The following is a 14,433-nucleotide window of genomic DNA, read 5'->3' as shown; positions in this document are numbered from 1 at the left end:
TAAACAATTGCCCACTTGAAGAAATCAGAAACCCGAGATTCGCTCCTGCCGAAACACTATAATCATCGCACTGTCCGGTTTGGTGGTACAATGTACATGTACCCGAACGAATCTTAATCACAACTTACCTCGACCTAATCCATATATACCAAAACACATGATGAAGATCCAGAGAAGATCTGCATATGCAGAAGACTTACTTTATCTGAAAATTCGATGTTTCGGAGGTTAAATCTCGGCTATAAAAAGAAATCCAATGTTTCAGATATCCTTCACACCTAATGTAAATAAATCAAAAACATAAAATGGGGGGGTAATTCCCATAATCCGAAGAGAAATGTAATATGCATTTAAGACGCATAAATGTAAAGAAGCGAGTTCACAAACTTCAAAAGCACTGGGAAATTAGAAATCGTCATCGTCCTCCTCAGCGATATGTTTTGCTAGCTCCTGCTCCTGCTGCTGCCTCTCCCGCCTCTTCTCGGCGCTCTCCTTCTCCTTGTGGGTGTTGGGCGGGAATCTCAGGGCTCGAACAGCCTCATTGTGCATGTTGAGGCAGAAGGCAATCCTTGAGTTGAACGCAGCCTGAGGCTCGTTCGTTGAATAGATGTCCCCAGTCTCCTTCGAGAGCATACACCCCTTGGCATGGTCTAGGGTGGCATCTATTGCCCCATCCCGGATTGCCTTCGCCACGATGCTCTCAGCATCGGCCACTGGGTTGGAGGAGTCAAGCCTCAGCTTCTTAGCCACATCAGCGAGTGAGATCCGAGAGTAGGAGATGCTGATGTTCCTCAAGCCTGTCCTGATAACATTGTGACGGAGGCGAACTATGAGGTTGTGGGTCCGGTCTGTGTTGAAAGTGCTGGCAAACTTCTCAGCAACTGATTTAAACAGCTCCAGATCACCGATCCTAACAGCCTGAACAAAGCAACGATAGATAGGTGTATTAATAATGAAGTTTCTGCGCAGCTGAATAGGACATTTTAGTTCAAGCTTCGTAGCTATGCAGAAGGAGAAGAGCCAATAAGATTGGATCAAATGACGAGATGGCCAAATTGCATGTGGGCAACCTACAGGATCTGCTTAGTTATTTCTTATGACAAAACTTGGAGGAATGATCATTTAAAGATCCTTCTCTAAAATGAAAACATCAAACAGTAGCTGATACTCACATTGGTGAGTTCAAAATATGGTCTCAAAGCCTTCTCCATGCCTTTCTGCATGAAGATAGTCCTCTCAGGGATTTCTCCAAGCAAAAGACGGACAATTATGGCCCACTTGTTGCACTGGATTCGGAATCCCCGAGCTGCAATTGGGGCTTTTCGGGCAGCCTGCAGGAGAGATTCTTTTGCATCGGTGTACTCCAACTGAATCGTCCGGATTTTGCCGAGGTAAAATAGATACCGGGAAAACTGCAGTGAAGAAAGATTTACATAAAGTTTCAGGACATCTTGTGACAATGAATACACGAAGATATACAGTACAAAATTTAATGAACATAGTGGGACATTCTAGCAAGACTCGACATGGACGCATACAGATCGAAATCCAACTGAAACGAAATAAGACAGCTAATGGTAAGTCTAACGTACTTGAATAAAACCCCCAAAGTGCAAGGCCTCTAACCCAAACAGTAATACAGCAAGGCACCGATTCAGTAAGTTGCTGCTCAGAAGCAGTAGGAAGGATATTCTTATTCTCATGAACAGAGCTTCCCCACTATGCAGGTCATATTCGAGATTTAAGCCAAAACGAGCATTGGAGATACTCTCCAATTGGTGCATCATATCTTTGTTTTAGGACATGATATCCAAAAAAAAAAAATTTGAAAGGATGGAAATGGGCCCAACCCAGGTAGCAGGATGGGCAATCGCGAAACTACAGTTCCGATTACTCAACCTAAACCAAAGTTGAGTAAATAGTCTCCCATCAGAAGAGCTGTCACACTTCCCATCGCCCCAATAAATCAAAATCTCTTAAATCCATTAGACAGTTTTCTGAGGAGAAAATTATAGATGAAAATGATGTATCACTCAGAAATAAGACTGGAGACTATGCTGAAAGTAGTCAAAACTATTATTTTCATACTCCAGCAATTTGTGAGATATTAATAATAGGAGATAACGTACTATATGGTCTCGATTCTTCTTAACCAAAATATAGAGAATGTAAGAACAATTTTACCCGGCAGATTTGACTGAAACTAAATGCATTGCTAGTGTACTATTCTTTCAACAGTCCACCAAGGCACAACTACAGAGGCTGCCAAAGCATTATTTTAAAGCCACAACTACTCAAAACTATTTCGCAGGCATAGTTTCAACGAAAGCATTGCAGAATATGTACTACTTGCAATTCTTAGGATGAAATGAAATTCAGTAGCCTTAAACTATGAAATTCAATAGGCTGTAATATTGTCCTACCTGCTGGTTTGAATGTGCTTCAAAGCGGGGTGCCTTAGATCGCAGCTTCTCTGCCTGATCATATAGATTATAGTGGAGATAGTTACGAAGCAACAAGTTCAGAAGTGTTTCCTGCATCACAAAATGCATTGTGTCTCAGCTCCTACATCTCCAACATTAGCAATATCTTAATTACGATTAATGTTAGAAAAGAAACCTGGCTGAGCTCATCATGGCGCAATGTGGCAATGCGATGCAAAGCAAGAAGGTTCCTGTAGTAAAAGTAAGAGCAAGTAAGAAAAGACAGAAATACAGGATAGCAAAAAAGATATTGATATTAACTGCTGAAGCAAAAAGATATGCTAGAAACGCTGATCATCCATAAATGTACCTAAAACATGTCAAAATTTTCAAGTATGTGAATTTCTGGTCTTATATAGATTCAGGTGAAATGATGTCCAGCAAAAGTAGGTACCACTACTACTATGTCTTACCCTCGAATTTCTGCAAGATTACCCGTCAGCTCGTAGCTGTATGAGTAATAGAAATATAACCTTGATGCTAGAACATCAATGGTTCTTCTGTTGAGGTTCTTGAGACGAACAATGCTAGCTGAGGAACAAGCCTTCGCCTATAAGATAGACAAGAAAACAACTTTACAGTATCAACGAGCTTGTTCAGTCACAACTTACAAGACAGAAGACATGAAGTGCATAAGCTTATAAGAACCAGACCTCATCGTAACGCTTCTGATCAATCAAATACAGAAGCACAAGCAGGTAGCAGTAAATTTCAAGCTCTGGCAACACATGCTTTGCTGGAGCCTGACTACCAGAGGTTGCAGTATCAACTTCCATGTCATGCTCATCATCCTACAAACAATGTGATGAAGGCTGTGAGCTGATAAAGAAGATTATATACAGAAACAAAAGCACAGCTAAAACAGATACAAATCTCCTGATGATGTTATGCAGTAAAATCATATTCTCGTTCATAATTCACAAAGATAAATGTTATTATAGAACCAAGCTTCTTCACTTCTTTTTCTTAAACCTACCAACTCTGACAGCATAATTGGCACATTGCTTCCTCTTTTTCCCCCCCCTCAATTTTCCAGAGGCCCTTCATACCTTATTATTCATACAGATAATTAACGTAACTTTAGGCTACTTCTATTCAAGATACGGGGTAAGATAGAGAACCAAAACCACAAGATATCTATTTTATAGACAGGCATCAAATCCATTGTCATCAAGAATCCAAACCTCACTGGAAGGTCCCAGGAATGGGTCACTTACAGTTATTCAGAGAGCAGCAAGAAGCAGACAATCATTGTGTCATCACATCATGCACTTACCCTTTTAGCCACAAAAATTCTTCACCGTCAATCATACTAATTACCATGGATGATAATCCAATCATCTTCACATTGACCTAATATAAGATAAGCTGCAAAATCTGTCTACGTTCTCCATAACGTCCCCCAAAACCATTAACGGTCCCAATTTTAATCCCATACTCACCTCCGGCCACCCCTCTCATACTCAGTTCAGCCCCTCCACTACCCTCTGTACCAGAAACTTCCACACATACTGCAACAGTAGAGTAAAAGAAAACCGTTACCTTGGGGAGATAAACCGAGAGCCGACCGTAGGCCTCGGACCCCTGCCCGAGCGAATGATCGAGAAATGAGGAAATCACAGGGGCAGTCAGCTTCTTGCGCAAGGCAATCGTGAGGCGGACGGCGCGGGCAATACGCCGGACCTCCTTGCTGTAGGATCCGGTCTCAATCAGCAAGGCAATCTCCTTCAAATCTGCACAAATCGAAAAAATCAGCAACCCCCAACAAGCCCTAGAATCAGAAATTGGGCAAACCAGAGACGACCCAGCTGAATCAACTTACGCTGCAGCGTGGTGGGCACCGCAGAGGAGACGGAGTGAGAGGGGGTGGGGTGATCTTTCATCTCCACGTCCTGCGTCATCGTTGCGGAGCTGCGGCCAAATCGAGCTCCGATTGAATACTGGGAAAGCGAAGGAGAAACCAAAGGGCAAGATTACGAGCTAAGGGGAGAATGCTGAGAGCTTACGACTCTGCAAGCGACGAGGTTTTGGTTGGAGGGTTTGCTCTTCTGCTCACAGTCCTACTGTCGTCGCTGCTGCTTCTGTTGTTCGTTTCTTTCTCTGCAAGTCGGGAAGGGAAGAGGATGGTATGGCGTGGTACACTTCAAGGGAGTAAGGGCAGACAGTAAATACCGGAGGACAGAGGGGTAAAAGTGGAAATCGACTTTTTTTCTTTTTTTTCACTTTCCCTTTCTAATTTGAAGAGGGAAAAAGAGACAAAAAAAAAAGGACAAAAGGATATAAAAATCTGATATTGGTTTAATCCGTTAAAATAACTCGACGATATTGGCTAGCTAGTTCAAAATTTATCCCAAGTTCAAAAGGCTCAATATTTGTTTTTCCAGTGAAATACAAGGTTAGAGTCGAATAGATCTAAAAAGATTATAATATACAGCGTCGAGACATAAAAGAATTTCGATAATATTTTCATGCATGACAAAGTTCGGCCCAAAAGATTAAAAAAGACAAAATTTTTGAATAATTTGAAGATCATTATATATTTTTAAAATATGATGTACGGTCTCGTATTTTTCAAATATGAATTTTCCTTTGATTTTTTGTGTTCAGATTTTTTAGGGGTTAGGATTCAAGATATATATCAGCCCGATACCACCATCTACTAAGGTGATTGTTGAAGTCTAAAATCTCTAGCAACCTCGTTATAGAGCAAGTTGGTCAATAATGAGTCAGCCTACTGATATATAAAATTGGGTAAATTACAAAAAGAAAAATACAAGTTCTACTTTTTGTCTCAATTTTAATATAACTTTTCATTTTTATTATAAAAAATCACAATGTTTTGATTTTGACTCAATTATAGCATGCCATCCATCGGCTATTACGGAAACCGTCTAACTGCTTACGTGGAGGATAACGGTGCTACGTGGACTCCCAAAATACCAATACGAAAGCAACACATGTTTTATAATATTTTAAAAGTAAAAAATGAGCCCTCAATTTTTTTTATTTTACAAAATCACTCAAAGACTCTCCTCCCTCTTCGCCTCTTCTCTCTCTTCTATATCTCTCTCTCTCCTCCCTCTACCTTATCTCTGGCAGCCTCCTTCTACAGCCACCAACTCCACCACCATCACCACCACCTCTTCCTTCTATTCCATTTGATTCTTCATTATCACTTTAGTCTCATACTCGGATACGAACTTGGAAAAGAGATTAATGCGAAAATGAAGAATCAAATGGAACATAAGGGAGATGTGGTGGTGATGGTGGTGGAGTTAGTGGCTGTGGAAGGAGGCTGTCGGGAGAGAAGGTAGAGGGAGGAGGGAGAGAGATACATAAGAGAGAGAAAGGGATAGGGAGGAGAGGGTTGGGCGATTTTGTAAGATAAAAAACTTTGGGGCTCTTTTTTTACTTTTAAAAGATTATAGAACATGTGTCGCTTTTCTATTGGCGGTTTGGGGGTCCATGTAATGTCGTTATTCTCCACGTAAGCAATTAGACAATTTCCGTAACAGCCGATGGATGAGAAGCTATAATTGAGACAAAATCAAATCGTTGTGATTTTTTATAGCAAAAATGAAAAGTTGTGTTAAAATTGAGACAAAAAGTAAAAGTTGTGTTTGTTTGTGTGATTTACTCTATAAAATTTGATATAATATTTACATTGAGCATTCACTAATCCAAACCCCATTTTCAACTAAAAATATCGAAAGTAAAAGGATAAGATGAAATGATAATTAAGTCTATTTTTTAACCAGAAATAGATGATGAGACGCAATATAATTTGGCCCCTGAAAGATTGGAGAGCCAATATGTTAGTCTCTAAATGAATTTTGCCAACAATACATGATCCCATTAACCCAAGGGCCCCACGCGAACCCACAAATGGGGAGCCCATGGCTCTCGAGCTACCCCTGGGGCTGGCGAACCCTAGGTAGCTCAGGAGTAATGGTAAGGAGCCTCACGAGCCTCTCGATTCATCATCCTAGCCAAGTCGGGATCTAGCTTTGAGGGCTCCCTGCTGGCAACCACCCCCACTAGTTAGGTCTCCAAGGGCTCCTGAGCCTCCACCAAGATCGCCAATTGGGGAGGTCGCCGGCGGAGATCCCCACTCGAGCTCCTACCCTCCTATTTCTTTCATTTTTTTATTGAATTTTCTAAAAATATCGTCGTTTTGTCATGTCGAAAGATTGGCGAGCCAACCAACATATTGGTCCCTAAAAGAATTTTACCAACGATACGATCCCATGAACCCAACCAAGCGTGAAGCCATCCATGGGGCCCTCACGGCTCTTGAGCTACCCAAGGGCCCCTTGCGAACCCTAGGTGGCTTAGGAGGAGGCTCACAAGCCTCTTGACTCATCATCCTAGATGAGTTGGGATCTGACTCGGGGGCTCCTCGCTAGCGACTTCCCCCACCAGTTAGGTCTCCAAAGGCTCCTAAGCCTCCGACGGAGTCGCCGGTTGGAGAGGCCAATTGGAGAGGTCGCCGGCAAAGATCATCAAGCTCTTGCCCTCCCATTTCCATCATCTCTCTCTGTTTTTTTTTTATTTGTCTAAAAATGTCGTCGTTTCGTCACATGTTAGTCCAAGTGCATGTCCATGTCAGTTTTCCATTGCCTCCCTTAATGACTGCACAAAATTGATAGACGGAATCACCTTTCAAGGCAATGAACAAATGGTAAACAAAATCATCTTCTCAGGATCGAATCGTTTAAGAGACTAACGTGTTAACTCACCAAAATTTCAGGGACCAAATGAATAGTAAACTCAATAACAAACTTGGTTCAAGTTTTAGTTTTTCTGCCGATACGAGGCCTCGAGTGTTCAACTGCTTCAATCGACAAGGCCGGTATTTAGCAGAAGCCCAAGCTGCATCAATGAAGAGCTCCAAAGAGGGCACTGACATCATCGTCAGCTTCAATCTGCCACGCTTCCAGGCAATAACCTAAAGAAAGCAGCTTCAATCTGCCAAGCTTCCAGGCAACGACCTAAGGTCCGTACTCATTTGGGGCTCAGGCAATAACCTAAGGGGGGGCTCTGGCAATAACCTGAAGGAAGCATCGTACTCATTCAGGGCTTCAACCTGAGCCGGAGATTGCATTAGAGGGTCCATACAAGTTACAATGCAGTCAAAGCCCTTCAAAAGTTGTGGCATTACCGAATTACCCGCTCCCAGGCTTCTCCTTGATTCATGATCCATCCAAAACTATTTCATTTCGTATAAAATCATGTACGGTAACTCGGCTCGGAATGGAGATTCAGTATGAAATATTATCCCAAACCACGCCACCAAACTCACCATCGGTCTCCATAGCTCAATTAACTTATCGAGCAGGCGATAATTTTGGTAAAAAGATTCAACTCCCGACCAGTCCATGAGCTGTTATTTCTGTTTCATAAAGTATGATCTGCAAATCCAAACTATGTAATAACTATTGGAAATAGAGAACAAGGACTAACTCTCCAAACAAAAATTGAAATGAATAAATAGGGCAAATCTAAAGAGTCAAAAAAACTAGACAATGAGAGTCAATTCGGCTCCGACTTTTCCTTATCAAAACCTATTTCACTACAAACATGGTGGGGGAAAAAGAAAGGAAAGAATAGCCCAAGGAGGAGTTCAAGAACAAACTATCCTCCCATCATCATATGTCTATGAAAAGATAGATCGACCCATCGGTTACACGATAACTCCCTATAGGTTAAAAAGAAAAGAGACATTAGTCGCAAAGGGAAACCACTGAAACGATGCAAAGGATGACAAGCAACCAACTAGAGAGCAGAGCATTCCTACTTTAAGCACCTCATCATGCAGCAGGCTGCATCGGTCCATTTGATCTGTACCCACCACGTCCTCTTCCACGAGGTCCTCCCCTGCCACGACCACGGCCTACAAGAGATCATTCATGCCATTAGTCAAAGACTTGTCTAGGCAAGTTACACACAAAGTGATAGGGACAGCCGCCACAGTTTGCTTCCATCTCTAGTAGTGATCCTTAACAGCCAGTTCTACCATTTTGAAACTGTTAGACAGATATTTTGCTTTGAATTCCACTTTGCGAATGAACTCACTTATATTCTTAAGTAAATGCAATTTGCTCAGAAAGTTTGTTTAGTAATTCAACCAGTTTGGGCATAAGATCAAACAGAAAACTGACAGCGCAATATTTTGAAAAAACCCATAGTAAGAACATCTTTTAGAAGTTTGTTTAGTAATCCAACCAGTTTGGGCCTGAGATCAAACAGAAAACTGACAGCACAATATTTTGAAAACCCATAGCAAGAACATCTTTTAGGACCTTTACTGGAAAAGCATTTTACAAATGATTTCAAATCCGACACAATTCCTCAAACAAAAAGCCCTTTATGAGGTTGTTCTCGACCCACATTCATTTTATGTACTATCCCATCAAATTCATTTGTATAGAAGGAACAGAAGTATTACCACGGCCCTGAGCAGGCGGCTCATAATTGTAGCCTCTGTCCTGATGAGCATCAGGCTGTGGCCCGTTGTATCCTCCCCTGCCACGGCCACGGAAACCACGCCCTCTTCCACGGCCCCTTCCTCTAGCATAGCCTTTGTTGCGGTCATAGCCTCCATCATCATACTCAGCATTCCCATACCCAGCATTCATATATCCATTCCCTGAATCATTGATGTTAAGTCGTTAAAGCAAACTCTAAATTTACCATTCAGCAAGAATTAAGGTGTCAGGAAGACTAGTGGGCATACCTCTAGGCCTCAGCCTTCCTCTTCCGCCACGGCCCCTGCCTCGGCGACTTGGTGAACCTTCTAAGGGGCGAAAAGTTCAAAAAGAAAAATTAAGAATCATCCTGAGTATGAGAAAGCACAAATTCTTTATCAATGTATCAGAGCAATAGAACTACATACCTCCTTCATATTCAAGCTCAGGAGAGGCTTTCACCTGATCCGCAGGTAATGGAGGCTGGTACCTGAGTCAGAAAACCATTCATCAGTTTTGTCGCATACAGACGGGGAAAAAGAACTTTATCTTCAATTTTTCATATCCAAATGAACAAATAACTTCCAGGACAAAAGCCTCCCATTAAATATAGACCGCCAATTATTAGGATGTCAAAGAACACTGTCCTTAATAAAAATAACTTTCATGATTCATGGTACAAGAATATTCAATTCTAGATTGACATAGAATATTCTAATCAGCGAGAACAGCTCCTAACCAATAAAATCACAACTAAAAAAGGGAAACCATAAAGTTCTCACTTAATGTCTTCTTTTTTGATGAGTGCATAAATATATCTTATGTTTTGCCCCTTCTGTCATTCATTACATTCCTAGTATTCCAACACAGTCGAATTAAATTAAGTTGATCCTTACATATGAATACTAAAGCTCAGATCTCTATTGAGGACAAAACAAGCTACCACCTACCCAGGAGCTGCCTTGTCCAGTTGGTTCTTTGACAGGGTAATTGTGATCATTGACACATGCCTTGTGGTCTCCAGGCTGTGAGAACAAGAAAATCAACAAAACATAAATACAAAATGACAAAACCAACGACCATCATTTAAAACAATTAGAAACGACATTAGGTCTGTGCTCACGTAACAAGACCCTCCTCCAGGGGCTCCCATGTATCAGTTATGTCTATGGATCCAATGGAAGTTATCTGGTGGAGACCCACAATTCTTCTCTGCATGCACATGCAACCAATAAATTTCAGCTCCTAAACTGAGGGAAAGTAAAGAAGGAGTGGTGCGGAAGAAGAGATGCCGCCAAAATAAGGTGACATGCGAGTGGATTCCTAAAAAAAGTACCTTGATAAGTTCCACAATAGTGACCGTCTTGTTGATAGCTCTTCCCATGGCCTTGAACACAATCTCGTCCGATCCTTTCTCCTACGTAACACCATAGCAAGATGAACTCTGAGATGAGGAATTCAGCAAAGAAAAGGACCGCAAAGCAGGAAAGTTTCACCATCTAATGCAAGGTTATAAGTTTGCCAGTGCAACGCCAGTGCAACAAAGAGAAAGCAAACGTCAGTATACTCTGCTTCTAAGAGAAGTCAATAGCAATACTTGGGCACTCAAAAACTCTCTCTCAAATACACAGTTCCTTCAAAAGTATACAATACACATTCACGTCAAGAAAAAGGGATGAACACGACTGCAGAAAGCAATGTTGTATGCCCATTTATAATGAGATAATAAGTCATGGGTTGCTCGTCAGCGTCCATTGAAAGATTATTTCAGACATGCCAATTCCATATTGGAGTAAAAACAAAAACTTCTGTTTTTTTTACGCTCCTACAGAGCGGAGTACTTCCAATGAACATACATATAGAACTGTTCAAAGAATCAGAGCTTTTCAGAAGCACCCTGCTTAATCTAACAGCCACTGTCCGAATATTCAACTCAACAGCAACAAAGGCCCGACTGCTAAATACGTCTTTCCCTCCGCAGTGGCATGCTGAACGACCCAGCAACAGAGTCACAACAAATCACCAGAGAAAACAAACCCTAATCTGAAACGGAAGCAAAGGAGCAAACCTGAAGCAGACTCATGGCGTAGGTGATGTAGCTGCGCATCCTCCCCTGGCTGGTAATCCTTATCTCATTCTCGTCTATTGGGGTCTCCTCCCTCGGCTTCTCGACCCTCTGGTAACGATCCATGTTCTCCCTGCCAGAAACAAAACCACATCACAAAAACAGCTGACCTATCCAGCACCCAAAAAAAACAGAAAAACACTCAACCTCGTCCCGAGCCCGACAATCTCGGGGCGCCGACCAATCGAGGTGGGGAATTAGGGTTAGGGCTCGAAAGGGATCGACTGCTGTACCTTTTCCGTGGGGGGGTTTGATCTTCTCCGGTTGTCTTCCCGATATGATGAAGTTTCGCGCTCCACAGAACAGAGACTGGAGCCCTCTTCTACGGCTTCGTATCTTCTTTTACGCCCAAATCCCGCAGTTAGGGTTCCCTCGAGGTTTATATACCCCCTCGCGAGAAAACTGCCCTAACCAACTTCCTTTATCCGGTCCGGCCGGACATTCCCCCCACGAAGCGGTTCGCATCGGTTTTTGCCTTCGACCAGGATAAGACCGGTCTTGCTTCTTGAGGGGGAGGGGTTGCGATTGTCGTTTTGTGGCATGCAATGAACACGTGGATGATTCATTCTTTTTATTTTATTTTTTTGGTAAATAGAGATTTTCATTAACAAGGTTAATCGGCCATGCGCAAAGCGCTTACAGATCTAGAAGAGGCGGCCCCCTCCAAATCTTCAAACAAAAAACTACTAATGGACAGGGGATGAACAAATTAAGTAACAGAATATTCATTCATATTAGTTCCAACGTTGGCCAGATGATTTGTACACTTGTTAGCTTCTCTATAAGCATGCTTGGGAAGGACTGCTTCAAACTCTTGGCAAAGCATCCCATGGTTGACAATCAGGTTCGTTATAGCAACATTTGGGGAGTTGCCCCACACCCAACCAATGATAAGTTTTGCATCAAGTTCCACAATAAGCCTCTGCATATGACAGTCACGAGCAAGGATAAGTCCCTGTTGAAGGGCTTTTAACTCCGCAATAAGACTGGTCTTGATCCCGAGATTCATTCTGTAGCCCTTAATCCATCTACCCAAAGAGTCTTGGATAAGATCACCCGCACCAGTCATGCTTGGGTTTCCTCTTGAGCATCCATCCGAGTTAAGCTTGTAGAAACCATCCGGGGGAGGCTCCCAACGGACTTGGATGATAGAGGTGGGTCTAGAGGAGGTAGAGTTTGTTGAGGCAAAGAACTCAGCTGCACTTTGAATGGTATACTCTGTTGAGATACGTTATCACACATGGAAAAATTGAGAACCACAAACTTATATGAGACTTGGGTCCAGCAACCTATCGGCTTAAACTTTTAGGTTGCAGATGGGTTCAAGTTTGTGTAGGCCCAAATGGGTATTTTACATAGTATTAAAATGGGTTATGCTTCTGCGCGCTCATGTGAGCTCACACCACGTCATATTCAATTTCGAGACAGCCAAGAGTGCGCCTTATGTTAATCGGGCCCAAGGGTGACCTAGTCCAGTTCCGAGGTAGTTAAAAGGTACACTTCTAGTTAGGTCCGAGTGGGGAGCTCGAGGCTAATTTGATATTTGTCCCTCCTTACACGAGCACGGAAGAAGATGTCCGGCTCGTGATCAGTTGTTAAGGGCGGGTGTTTAAGGGCACGTGGCATGTGTTGGACCATACGTTGCCACGTGAGGGCGGGTGTTAAGATACGTTATCCCACATGGAAAAATTGAGAAAAAAACCATAAACTTATGTGAGATTTGGATCCACCAACCTATCAGCTTAAGCTTTTGGGTTGCAGATAGATTCAAGTCTGTGTAGGCCTAAATAAGTATTTTACATACTCTACCAAATTTCTATGGAGCGGTTTTGAGGAAAAGACAATGGAGTTGCGATTTTTCTATAGGTGCCATATTGCAAAAGCACAAATCACACTCCAAGGAGTTTGCAAATGGGAGGCTTACTTTGAGAAATGTTAAAATGGATCTAGTCTTTAACAGGAGCAGAGAAGGATGCCCTTTTAGCATTGAGAATCAGAAGATTCTACCAGAAGATTTGTGGATGATTCATTCACATATTAAAATTTTCATTACTAACCGGTTGATAAAATATCAGGTGAGATTAACGCATTTATTGTGCTATGTGACTCTCCATTCGGTATTGGACATATTTTCTTATGAAGCTCGCAACACTTATTTTCGTTCATAATTTTATAGGTAATAACACTACACAACACAAAAAAATTTCGATTTTCACTCCGAAAACCCAGTGGCAGGAATCCTCAAATTAAGGGGTTAGCCGGTGACCCCAATCGAGGGGTAAATGACCGGCAAGGGAGCCCCTACCCCCTTCCCAATCCTAGCCAACCTTTCTTTAATAAGTTTATATTATTTTTTAATTAATTTTAGGTCCTTCAAGTTGCCTTTGTGTGAAGTACACCAAAAAAACCCGCCAAGTTAGCATTTGGCCTTCTTTTTTTGTACGAAATAACGACTACATGTTGTGCGGTGAAATAAAAACTCGTGTTGTATCGTGAAATTATTTGAATTGTGCTGCAGTGTGAAAATTGGAAAAAGTTTGTGTTGTGTGGTGTTATTTCTATATTTAAATTTTCAAGAGCAATGGGGCAAGAAAATACTACATGAGACTAACGCATATATTGTGGTATGCACGCGGATCTATGTGTTGAGAGTGGGGTCAATTGACCCTACTTAAGTTTGAATATTTTTTATTGTGTCCTACTAATTGCATGTATTTTCAATTTAGTCATATTATTGTCCAAAAAATATCAAAGAATTGTGGTGCAAAATATAAAATGACCCACTTTTATCTCTTCCTCTCTCTCAGACATGTAGAAAGAATTCAAATTATGGGGTCAATTGTAGAATAATATCCCACAAATCTTTCTCTTCATGTGAAAATTGCATTTTTTTCCTTTCTCCAAATCAAATGTTTCCATACTAAGAGAATGTCCAACAATTCTCTCACAATCCAACTCGTGCATTATGCGGATAAGTATCATTCATATTTTGACCTGTTTTTTATTTCTTACTATAATATTAATTTCAATTGATATTTATTACTGCTGTCTTGTCCATCTAGAATGAACATACAATTATTGTCTCAAAGAGGGAAATAGTAGGGTTTAACAATATATTATAATTTATAGTTATTTCAAGTTTTTAATTATTATATAATCTTATATTATATTTTTTTATGCTACAATTTTAAGGCCCTAACTAATCCAGTTCGAGTCGAGTTAATCCAATAAGGAGTAAAACTCTTCCAACATAAATTTTCTCCATTCACATAACTCGAACAATAGATTTTACTTAAGGAAACAAGTGCCAAATTACTTGAATTAACCAACATTGGTTCATTCGATGATTTAATTATCT

At 41.3% G+C, this 14,433-nt stretch overlaps 3 protein-coding genes across 6 annotated transcripts; all 3 read right to left on the bottom strand.

The window, feature by feature from the left end:
* Positions 1–167: 167 nt before the first annotated feature.
* LOC116214720 (probable 26S proteasome non-ATPase regulatory subunit 3) lies at positions 168–4,649 on the bottom strand. The gene is made up of 9 exons (XM_031550155.1): positions 4,490–4,649; positions 4,306–4,394; positions 4,026–4,216; positions 3,137–3,274; positions 2,897–3,033; positions 2,620–2,674; positions 2,424–2,534; positions 1,173–1,412; positions 168–918 (listed from the first exon to the last, which is right to left on the bottom strand). Exons 2-9 carry the CDS (start codon positions 4,382–4,384, stop codon positions 406–408), a joined length of 1,464 nt encoding a protein of 487 aa, XP_031406015.1. The 5' UTR covers positions 4,385–4,394; positions 4,490–4,649; the 3' UTR covers positions 168–405.
* Positions 4,650–7,834: 3,185 nt separating this feature from the next.
* Positions 7,835–11,466, bottom strand: LOC116214958 (ribonuclease P protein subunit p25-like protein). Of its 4 annotated transcripts, none has more exons than XM_031550490.1 (10): positions 11,309–11,466; positions 11,019–11,148; positions 10,287–10,367; positions 10,074–10,162; positions 9,901–9,975; positions 9,379–9,440; positions 9,220–9,279; positions 8,932–9,132; positions 8,281–8,376; positions 7,835–8,181 (listed from the first exon to the last, which is right to left on the bottom strand). In XM_031550490.1, the coding sequence occupies exons 2-9, from the start codon at positions 11,139–11,141 to the stop codon at positions 8,294–8,296; spliced, it is 774 nt and encodes a 257-aa protein (XP_031406350.1). In that variant the 5' UTR covers positions 11,142–11,148; positions 11,309–11,466; the 3' UTR covers positions 7,835–8,181; positions 8,281–8,293. The 4 variants fall into 4 exon arrangements, with proteins under 4 accessions (XP_031406350.1, XP_031406351.1, XP_031406349.1 ...); XM_031550491.1 differs by having other exon boundaries at positions 8,290–8,376; XM_031550489.1 differs by having other exon boundaries at positions 7,835–8,376.
* A 318-nt stretch (positions 11,467–11,784) lies between these two features.
* LOC116214484 lies at positions 11,785–12,144 on the bottom strand. Its single transcript, XM_031549886.1, has one exon. The coding sequence runs from the start codon at positions 12,142–12,144 to the stop codon at positions 11,785–11,787; it is 360 nt and encodes a 119-aa protein (XP_031405746.1).
* Positions 12,145–14,433: the final 2,289 nt, after the last annotated feature.

This window comes from Punica granatum, chromosome 7 (assembly GCF_007655135.1).
Source record: "Punica granatum isolate Tunisia-2019 chromosome 7, ASM765513v2, whole genome shotgun sequence".
Taxonomy (NCBI): domain Eukaryota; kingdom Viridiplantae; phylum Streptophyta; class Magnoliopsida; order Myrtales; family Lythraceae; genus Punica; species Punica granatum.
The sequence above is the reverse complement of the archived record's forward strand: the minus strand, read 5'-3'. Positions and strand labels throughout refer to the sequence as shown.

What these genes read in the sequence shown, in the direction of transcription:
- LOC116214720 (XM_031550155.1), bottom strand. Translation starts at nt 4,384, where the DNA reads ATGACGCAGGACGTGGAGATGAAAGATCACCCCACCCCCTCTCACTCC. An exon ending in TCTCGGTTTATCTCCCCAAG is followed by an intron (nt 3,275 to 4,025) that starts GTAACGGTTTTC and finishes CATTGTTTGTAG; the next exon opens with GATGATGAGCATGACATGGA. An exon ending in ATCAGAAGCGTTACGATGAG is followed by an intron (nt 3,034 to 3,136) that starts GTCTGGTTCTTA and finishes TCTATCTTATAG; the next exon opens with GCGAAGGCTTGTTCCTCAGC.
- LOC116214958 (XM_031550489.1), bottom strand. Translation starts at nt 11,141, where the DNA reads ATGGATCGTTACCAGAGGGTCGAGAAGCCGAGGGAGGAGACCCCAATA. An exon ending in ACGCCATGAGTCTGCTTCAG is followed by an intron (nt 10,368 to 11,018) that starts GTTTGCTCCTTT and finishes GGTGTTACGTAG; the next exon opens with GAGAAAGGATCGGACGAGAT. An exon ending in CTATTGTGGAACTTATCAAG is followed by an intron (nt 10,163 to 10,286) that starts GTACTTTTTTTA and finishes ATGTGCATGCAG; the next exon opens with AGAAGAATTGTGGGTCTCCA.
- LOC116214484 (XM_031549886.1), bottom strand. Translation starts at nt 12,144, where the DNA reads ATGACTGGTGCGGGTGATCTTATCCAAGACTCTTTGGGTAGATGGATT.